Raw genomic sequence first — 10,261 nt, 5'->3', positions numbered from 1 at the left:
GTACTTCTTTAAGGCACCAGGGAACTGGGCTGTCAGGGACAAGGTGGAACCAGGTGGCCTTGGCTTTACAGCAGGAGATCCAAGAGAAAGAGAAGTGCCAGGGCAAGGATCAGGCCACCAGGACTGCCCAGGCTGGGTGCCCCATCCACGTTGCATAGATCAGAATTGCAGCAGGACACTGGCCGGGTTAGCCCAATGCCATCCACGTCTGAAGGCTCACACCTGCTGGCGCAGGACTTGGTCACCGTGGAGTCTCCCAGGAAAGGGAACACTAGGATACAGAAAGTGTCAACAGTAAGGGCCAGCCCTTTATTGCCCCTGTGCCTCAAGCCCAAGGCTCACCCCCTCTGGGGTCACCCACCCCACTATCCTAGATTCCTCTTTCACCAGGACCACTGAGACATACAAGGGACTATCTGTGAGGTGACTTGTATGTAATACAGAAGGTAAAACCCAGGCTGTAAGGCAGCCATCCTTCCCAGGGACTTCCGACAAACTGTAAGTACCTCCCATCATGAAGGGAGAAGAGAAAAGATGGAGGCCTGATCACTGGGACAGAAAATCTCTTGGTGGAAATGGCAGAATGAGGGTGCACTCTGTCTTGAAGCCCCAGACAGGGGTCAGGGGTCACTAGTCTGGAGAAGGGTTATGACACTGGATCCCAGTTCTGTCCCACCCAGAACCAACTGACCAATCTCCCGGGAGTAGAGCGTGGTCTTGCACATGATTTCATCGCTGTGGCAGGTGGTGATGGTGACACAGCTGGACACACTCACCGGATCTGGACAGGTATAGCACTGTAAGGCCATAGCTGGGAGAGAAGTGATGAGAGGGCAGTGAGCTGGCCTTCCTGTTCAAACCTTCCCCCCATCCACCCCGAATGTCTGCAGGCAATGCCCAGCTCTGCCATGGAGGCTTAGCATAAGGAGGTAAGACACTAGCCAGTGGCCAGCTGCCCTCTAACCAAACTCTGGGAACATACCATGGTGATTGAACTAGGGTCTTACAGAATGTGACCCTGGAACAAGGGGCTCAGCCTGGGGCCAGGATGAGAAAAGCTGATTTGGAATGGTTATCAAAACACACACACACACACACACACACACACACATACACACACCACAGCTGACAAGCCAGTTTTAAGCAGACATTGTTAAGGCAGGAGCCCTTCCACTTCCTCATCACCAACTGTCCTCCTGCTGAAGTGCTGCCTGTCCTGGGGTCAGGCAAGCAGATCCTTGGAGCACTGGGTGGGAGCTGCACCAGGGAGCTAACCAGGGCCAGCTGGAGGGGAAGGGTGCAGGTGCAGAGCCTGGCTGAAAGGCACTGTACTCCATCTTGCCAGCATCCCAGACCCAATCCCAGAAGCTCCAGTTTGCTTGGCTGTCTCCAACTGGCCCAAGCAATCCGGACACACAGATGTCACCTGCTCCCTTCCCTCAGTGACCTGGTAGGGCTTCTGCCTCTGGCCTAGTCAATCTCTCCTTGTAAAAAATGTGTGGAACAACCTGGCTTGAACCCACACCACAACCTAACTGGTCGATGTCAGCATAAGATAGGCACCGCTTGTTCTCTTAAACCTCGAGTCCGGTGGTTTAACCCCATCTCTGGACATTTCTGGGTCTCCTTTCCCCCTCTACATCTCTATTGTACCCAGAGTTCTAGGCTATCTGCCCCAGGTCTCCCCTCTTAGCCAGCTCAAAGGCTTTCCCTACCAAATATGCCAATATCCTGTCACTCCCAGCTGGCACCTAGGGCTCTGGAGCTGGCTTCTACCTGGTCAGTCCAAGCTCTGCCTTATTCCTCTCTGAAACTCCCGATGAGGTACTCTCTGTCTGAGGAGAGTCCCGGGGAGCACAAACCCTGCCACCCCTATTCCCAGATGCTCACCAAGCTTCCCACAGGTGCTCGATGCCAGTGCCAACAGCACCATCCAGATCCCCTGCATGGTTCCAGTGTTCACTCTCACCTGCACGGTGGGGATGCCTACAGCGGTGGTCTGACCGGTTGGCTGAGCGGATTAGAGGGGGGATCAGATTTCTGGAGGGCCTGCCCTGCCTCCTCACCAACACCCCATTCTCCAGGGCACTCCTCAGGCGCCTTCCAGACCCTACCCAGCAGTCTCAGACTCCAGCTCCACCACTCAGAGCTGCTGTTCTACCCTTCCCTGGCCCTCCTTCTCTCCAAAGGATGTGGGGACTGCTTTCTTTTCCCACTGGGGGCCCACCCACACCACCCCTGCAACTCCTAGCCAAGAGAAACTTCCGGACTCCTTCTTCCCTCTTGGATAGATCAGGAGTCCCCAGGCTTCACAGAATGGGACAATGGGGGTTGAGCTCTCCTGCCCACTCCCAGCTTTCTTAAGGACCCTTTACCTTGTGGCCATCTTCTCTCTGAGCAGAGCTATGGCCTGGCAGCTCTTGGCTGGAATTTTTCCAAGATGATCTTGTCCCTCTGAGTTCTTCTGAAGTGGTCAGTGGGAAGGCGGGGTTGTACTGAATTGCTACTGACAACCAGCCCAGAGTTTGTTCTAAAGCCTAAGGAACAAAGAACTTGTTTGATCAACAGAATGGTTTCTGGAGGAAGGGTGAGATGGGGGATGCCCTGGGTTGCTTTGAGGGACACAAATTTCTGCTTCCTGGAGGGCCATCCACTCTGGGCTTGTCTGCACAACTTTGCTTCAAACGGCTCCTAGGCTGATCTCAGGGAAGACTTTCCTGGATCCATCCACTCCCTTCTAACTCCCTCCAGGAAAGGTCAAGGGGTTGGAGTAGCAATTCTTAACCTGTGGGTCATGACCCCTTTGGAAAAACCTCTATCTCCAAAAATACTTACAATCTGATTCACAACAGTAGCAAAATTACAGTTAAGAAATAGCAACAAAAAACAATTTTATGTTTGGAGGTTGACACAACATGAGGAACTGTATTAAAGGGTCACGGCATTAGGGTGGTTGAGAACCACTGGGTTAGAGGAAAGGAAGTTTCTCTGTGTGGGGGAGGGGGTGGGGGGGTTGGTCCTTGCCACAGACAAGATGCTGTGACAGAAATCCCCGTGATCTGGCAGCACCAGCTCTGTGATTCCCCACAGGTATCTCCCTAGCGCATCTTACCCCAGGTGAGATGTGTTAGAGGTGGGAGCACAGCTGCCTGCCTGACTCTTTGCTGGTGGTCAAGACCACACTGCTGCTGGGCCTCCTGGAAGGCTCTTTGTGGGGCATCCAAACCTCACTACTGTCCTGGCTTTGCTCTTGCTGCCCTACAGCAAGGGGTATCCATTCTCGCCTCTGTCCTGCCCTTCTGTTTGGTGTGCCCTTTGGAAGTCTTCACCATGATTCTTTTTATGGTCCCAGGGAGGTCCTGCTAAGCAGCTCTACTGAGGGTCTGGCTTCACCCTGAATGGAAGTCTTCATTTGTCTTAAACACTGGACCAACCACTGTGCTTCCCAGGGCTTTCCCAGATGAACATGAGTCAGAGACTCAGCCTACCAACTGTATTTTTCCTCATGACAGTTCTGGAGGGACAGACCACTAATTAATTTTAGTGTGGATAAAGAAACTAGGTTCTGAGAAGCTAATTGACTAAAGCAAGGTCACCTAGCAAGCCAGGCAGCATCCCAAGCCTGTCTGATTTTGCAAATCATTCACTACTCACAGCCGTGACCACACAGCTGTGGGGAGTGATGTGCTGAGAATTAGACAGCCCACTTTCCACCCATGTATGTCCTTAGGTCAAACCCAATCCCTCCACCGCACCCAGCTCAGTGCGGCTCCTTCCTGTCCTCGGGCCCAGGGGCTCCACCTCTGCCTTACCCCCTGGAAATATACCTGGCCCCTAGGCGTTACTCCTAGAGTTTCCACCCACACCACTGGGAGACCCAGGTTGTACCTGGGAAGTTTCCATTTTGGTATAGGGAGGAATGTAGCCTAGCCAGGGTCTGGGTTGGCTCAGTCTGGGAGGCCTCTGTTCTGGGAGGCTCACACCCTTCCCTTTACAATTCCAGAAACCTTCGGATCAAAGCTTAGTGTGTGACTAGGGCCAATGCTCACAGAGTAACCTGATCAAGACTGACGCCATAAAAGGATCAGGGCTCAGAGTGGTTACCAGGATCAGGGTTCAGCCTATGACCAGGACTCAGAATATAAAATAGGGTTGGAATCAAAACTCAGAGTATGACCAGAACCAGGATCAGGATCAGGGCTCAGCATGTAACCATGGTCAGGGCTCAAAGTGTGAGCAAAATCAGGTCTCACAGTATAACCAGGAATAAGGCATGGTGATTAGGATCAGGGCTTGATAGAAGCAGAATCAAGTGTGTGGCTTGATTCACGCCTTGTGTGTCTGGGCTAAGGGCTCAAACGGTGACCACGGAGGACTGCTACTACACCAGGACAACGTGGCTTCTCTCCTGCAGCTGCCGATACTCAGAAGTCATGCCGGAGCTGTGATGCAGGCTCAGATTTCCATCTTTTGGCCCCTCACACACTGCACAGCTACTGGTTTTCTGGGCACACCAGGACTCTGCAGTGGAGTCTTTGTCCAGAACTTGTCTAGACCTCTTCTGTCTGTGGCTGCAGCACTGATGAAATGGCTCTACCATGCTGTGGTGGACAGGAAGAAGCCTGTGGGCAGGGAGGGACTCTGAGTGCATTCATTCCTGCCTTTGCCACTCAGGGTAATGGAGACCTGGCTCTGGATGTCTGGGAAATGGAGTACTGGTTACCACCCTGGGCCCAGGATAAGCTGTGGAGGAAGGATGCTCTCTCAAGTTCAGGAAAGCCTGCCGCCTCTGCCTTCCCTGTCTGCACCGAACGTTGTGGCTCTCCCTTCATCCTCTTACATCATCCTTCAGGACCATCTGTACGCCCTGTGAGTACCTCTGCTTTGTGGACTGATGCCCTGGCCTTGAAGGGAAGGCTGGTCATGCTGGGCCAATTTGTAGTTCTGTACCCCACCCACAGCCACTAATGGTTATGCTGTCCATGCTGAGCCTCAACCCATTGTGGGAATAATACCCACATGCCTTCCTTCCCAGGTAGCCATGTCGCCATCCCACCCCCCAGCCAGGCTCTGCTTATTCCAGAAAGGCCAAAGGGTATCTTTCCTTGGACCCTGACTCTTCCGTGGGGGCATCCAGGAGAGCAGATGAGCGGTTCTTAAATATTCCCACACTGAAAAGGAAGTAAGCTCACAAACAGGATCAAGGCTGGTGCTCCAGAAAGAGACCACTGTAAACTGCTCGTCCAGGAACTTTCCAAAAGAATGCTGGTTGGACATGAGCTCTTGTGCACCAGCCACTGGACCCATGAACATTAGACATTCACAGTTTCATCCTGAAAGGGAGGCAGTAGATAGCTTCTCCACACAGTCCCTTTGCAAAGAAACATTCAAAAGAATGTTTCTAGAAGGTCAGTGTCTGGTCCCAGGGGACTTGGAACCACCCCTCCACAGGTTCACTGTCCCTGCAATCATAAGCCACCCTAGTCCTTACTGTACAAATAGTACAAATTTTTCTGGCGGTTTCCAGGAAGGTAAACATGGCAGTGATTGCGTTTTAACTCAAGCCCTTCCCAAAGGACCTATGAAGTCCTCAGAAGAAACCGTTAGAGATCACCCCCCACTCAGACCCTCTGGATTCCCAAACTGCACTTCAGCCTCCTGGCCAGCCCACCTCTTGAAAGTCTGCCTTGAAAGCTCTCATTTTGCAAATCAGTCACCTCAAACGTGGCCATGGCATGACCACATGGCTGTGGGCATGGTTGCGCCAGAGTTAGCTGGATTACACAGGAGACACAGGCATCTACAGAAGCTGCATCCGGCAAACTCTGTGGACACTTCAGTCTGTCGGTTGTGTCCTCCAGGGAGCAGCACCGGAGGCCGCCCCTCCCACAGGCCTCACCCACTGCATCTTTCATCAGGTGCTCCTTAGTCCCTGTGTAATAAGTGAGGAGGCTCTGTCCTGTCACCCCCACCTCAGAACTCCTCTTTCCTTGGCCTCCTTGTGTGCGTGTCCTCTGACCATTTCCTGTGGCCCTGCCTAGTGGGTACACGTGTACTCCTTGGGGTGGTGTGCTTCTTGGCATGTGAGACAAACACTTCCTTCTTGGTCTTCCGTCTTGTCTTTCAGTTTTGCTCACGGTCCTGTCTCCCAGGTCTCCCTGTATAACCTGGCTTGCCTGAACCTTCAGTCTCAGCCTCCCAAATTACTAGGAAGCTACCGTGTATATTATTTTACAGATTCCTATATAGTAATTTATGGCTCTCAATTTAGTTTTTGCATCTTGTTTACCTTTTTCTTTACTTCTTCTTTTTGTTTGTTTGTTTTTCTAGACAGGGTATCTCTGTGTCTCCCTGGCTATCCTGGAACATAATCTGTAGACCAGGCTAGCCTTGAACTCAGAAATCCACCTGCCTCTGCCTCCTGAGTTCTGGGATGAAAGGCATGTGCCATCACCACCTGGCTATTTTTTTCTTTTTAATTTTCAGTGGCTTTATTGGCTATATTTCACATACCTGGCAGCTCACACATTTCAAAGTGTATTGTTTGCTGAGTACGGCGGTACTCACCCTATAATCCCTGCACTTGCGTGGCTGAGAAATGATTGCCGTGAGTTCAAGGCCAGCCTGGGCTATGTAGTGACATGCTGAAGGGGGTGGGGGTGGGGAAGGCAGACTGCAGAGCTCAACAGTTGGCATAGCCACGACATCTGCAAACACCACCAGCTGGGTTGGCATGTTCCATCAATCTCCAAAAGGAAGCCCATGGGCTTAGCTATCGCACCATCCCTCCATTCCTGCCGCATTGTGAAAGACAACGCTTGGTCTTCAGCCAGGTGTCTTGGCACGCAACGTATCTCCTTAAAGCTCTCGGAATCTCTGTGGCAATAAGAGTGCCTTTTATAAGTTGATGAATGACAAGTGGATGGATGCCCCTCAGTAGTTCAAGGACAGGGCTGATCACCTAAGAGATACCTGCACAATTAGAGGGTGGGGACTTCGATCCCCACCCCAAGTCTCCCCTGAAGACAGGAGAGGGACTGAAACCTGAGCTGATCACCAGTGGCCAATGATGTAACCGATCATGCCCACGTAATGAAGCCTCCAAAATACCCCAAAGGGACAGGACTCTCAGCTTCTAGGTTGCTTAACTTAACATAGAAGGTTCTGGGCTTCTTGGGAAGATAATGAGAAATTACCCACATTTGGAAAGACATGGAGACCCTGATGTTCCTTAAGATTCTTAGTGTTCCCAAGAATTCAGGCGACACCTTAATCCATTTTTTTTTTTAAATCAAGGCCATGACCAAAGGTGTCAAAACACCATATGGAGAGATAGATAGATAGATAGATAGAGAGAGAGAGAGAGAGAGAGAGAGAGAGAGAGAGAGAGAATGAAGGATTGAGAAGGGCTCAGCCTTGGGGACAGAGCCCTCAACTTGTAGGATCTGATGTGGGCTTAACATAGTTGGTATCTTGAGTTGTGTTGACCTGGAGAATGGCCAGCTGGAGCCCACTACGGGATTGCTTGCTGGTTGACAAAAGCCCTGAAAATTGATGATCCCAGGATGAGAACTTTCCCGTCAGGCCCAGTAAAACTAGACACAGGAAGGAAGTTGTAAGGGGAAGGATCCTGCCCACTTGTCTGGAACAGTGATTTCCTCAGGAGCCTCGCCAGAAATTCCTTGCTCTGTTGGCACCCTGTGCTTTACACACCCAGCACCCGACACCCAGATTTCTGTAACTGCAGCCATCCAGACCAGGTGCTTTGGAGATCACGGCAGAGCCACTTCCACCAGCCACAGCTGCGGAGCCCTGTCCCGCATTCCTGAGACCAGCAGGCTGCTGCCCCAAAATCTCAGGCACACTTTTCCCATTTGCCTTTCCCCCTGTCACAGCCTCTGTATGACATGTGTTCCCATCGTCATGCTCTGTCACGCCCCAATAAATACCCTGCTCTTGGGGGAATCTTTCTGGTATTTAGAGTGACCAAAGAAACCTACAAGCATTTTGTTGATCAGGGATGCTGAATGGTGTGTTAGAATGAAATGCTTTGGGTGTCCCCTCCTGCCCTATATACCTCCCTGTTTCCAGTGTGCCCCAAACCCCTGCCATTTCATGCAGACAGAGTCCTAAAGAACCGAGTGTCCTATAGTGTTTTCAAGAGTCAACCCTGCAGAGGTGTAGGTCAGTACCTCACTCCTGTAGATCGTTGACTAGGATTTCACAGCCTGAACATATCATATTATACCTGTTCACGCACAGCGATGGGCCTGTGGGTTTCCACCCTGTGGTCACTGTGTGTGAATAGCTCAGCTCTGAGCAGCTTTGGGCCAGTTTCTGTAGACGTGTTTCTATTTCTTTGTTTATATCCAGGGCTACCCCTCCTGGGTTATACCATAACCCTGGGTTTAATCACCCGATTAATCCCTTGTGAAATCAGAGTCATGGCCGAGGCCTTTTATCTTCTGAATGGGCTAGCATTTAAGGAATCTCTTTTCAGCCATGAAGGAAGCTGAGGTAGGAGCTAGCCCAGGCTATACAGTGAGAACAGTTCTCAAAAAGAACCAAAAGGCTTTTGTGTCTTTTGACCCGGTGAGAGAGGTCTGGAACCATCTCTTCTTGACTTAACATCTGGGTACCAGTACAGCAGCTAGCTGCCCTTTCCCACCTCCCTGAGCAACACTGCTGTTCATTCAGGCATTGCCAGCATGCGTGTCCTCTTTTCCGTGCATTGGCTGATGCTGAGGCCCCAGCTTTCTGTCAGTTACTCTCCGCTCATGCATTGTATCACCTTCTCCAAGTGTTTATTTTATGTGAGAACTTTGCCAAGCTGAGAACAAGCAAGTCGAAGGCTGGGCCTGCCCCCATGTTTCCTGGCAGGTACCAACTGTGATTTGCTTCTGTGCCTCCAAAACCAGGAGCCCGAAACTTATCCCCAGGCCTGGTTTGGAGATGGAGATTAAATATTTACTGGGCACAAATTCTGGGCATTTAATTCCCCGTGTCCATACTAAGGTGAGTGGATTTGCTGTTTGGGCAGATCTATCCAATTTTCCCCAAGGCACAGCTTTGCCATTGCAGGTTCCTGATGGGTACCTGGAGGCAGAGTTCCTGCCCAGGGATACACAGGGTTTGGTAAATGGGTAGCCTTCTGGGAGACATAGGCAAAGCGAACCAGGCAAAGACATGGTAGGAAAGACAGAACAGGAAAAGGTGTCAGACACACAAGGCCAAGGAGGTAACAGGTTTCCCCGAGAGCTACTGACAGCAGAGGTGGATGATCTCCGAAGGCCTGTCATCAGTGAGCATCATTCCTCCTCCACAAAGGCCTCCTCCACCTGCCCAACTGTGTGTTTGTAGGAGGCTTCTGGAGTCTCATTCAGAGTGAAGGTGCTCACATGTCTGGGTTCCTTTCTGCCTTCAAGCCAGGTTAGGGTGTGGCTCAAGTGTCCCAAAACCCACATCAAGGGTGTTGTTTTTGTGCCACAGCCTCAGGATATAAGCCCCATGCCTTATCCCTGGTTATACCCTGAGACCTGATCTTGTTCACACATTGAGCCCCGACCATGGTCACACACTAAGCCCTGACCCTGATCCTGGTCACGATCTGAGTTTTGATTCCAATTGTATCCTGAGCCCTGATCCTGATCACAGGCTGAACCCTGATCCTAGTAACACTCTGAGCCCCGATCGTTACACTCTGAGTCTTGATCACATTGTACCCAGACCACCTAAGCTGCAGGTCTGGATGTTCCCTGGCCCCTAATCCCAAGTTTGGAGTACTCCAATGTACATCAGCCCAGGTGAGGGTAATACTCAAATACCCAAGCCTCAAGTTAGGGGTGCTCCTCAAGTGCCTACAGACTCAGCTCCTCCTAACAGCCTGCTCAAGGGCAGAGCAAGCAATCTGCAACTCCTGTGCCTTTCAGGACCTGTGTCTACCAGAGATATGAGGCTCTCAGTAGAAGAGAAGAAGAAGAAGACAGCCTGGGCTAAAGAGGCCATGACTGGTAAGAGTTGGGGGGAAGGGAATAAGGAATTGTCTGAATCTAATTCCCTCTATAGCCAAGCTTAGTGCCTGATACAGTACTTCCACTGGACAACCATACTGTGTGACCCAGGTCAATTTTATTGGGAAATTTGTTGTGGCCCACAGATAGGGCCTTAAGTATGTACCATGGTGGATTTACACAAGACTTCCTTCAGAACTTCTGAGGAAGTGTGAGTTGGGGGTGCTTTGGGCTGGCCAGGCTGGAATAAT

At 51.2% G+C, this 10,261-nt stretch overlaps 1 protein-coding gene across 1 annotated transcript; it reads right to left on the bottom strand.

Annotated features, from left to right (window-relative positions):
- Positions 1-1,948, bottom strand: Lypd2 (LY6/PLAUR domain containing 2). Its single transcript, XM_055626242.1, has 3 exons — positions 1,891-1,948; positions 692-811; positions 1-271 (listed from the first exon to the last, which is right to left on the bottom strand). Exons 1-3 carry the CDS (start codon positions 1,946-1,948, stop codon positions 66-68), a joined length of 384 nt encoding a protein of 127 aa, XP_055482217.1. The 3' UTR covers positions 1-65.
- Between the last annotated feature and the right edge of the window lie 8,313 nt (positions 1,949-10,261).

Source organism: Psammomys obesus, unplaced genomic scaffold (genome assembly GCF_907164565.1).
Source record: "Psammomys obesus unplaced genomic scaffold, mPsaObe1.curated_primary_1811, whole genome shotgun sequence".
NCBI classification, from domain to species: Eukaryota; Metazoa; Chordata; class Mammalia; order Rodentia; family Muridae; genus Psammomys; species Psammomys obesus.
This window is presented reverse-complemented; position numbering and strand designations above follow the sequence as displayed.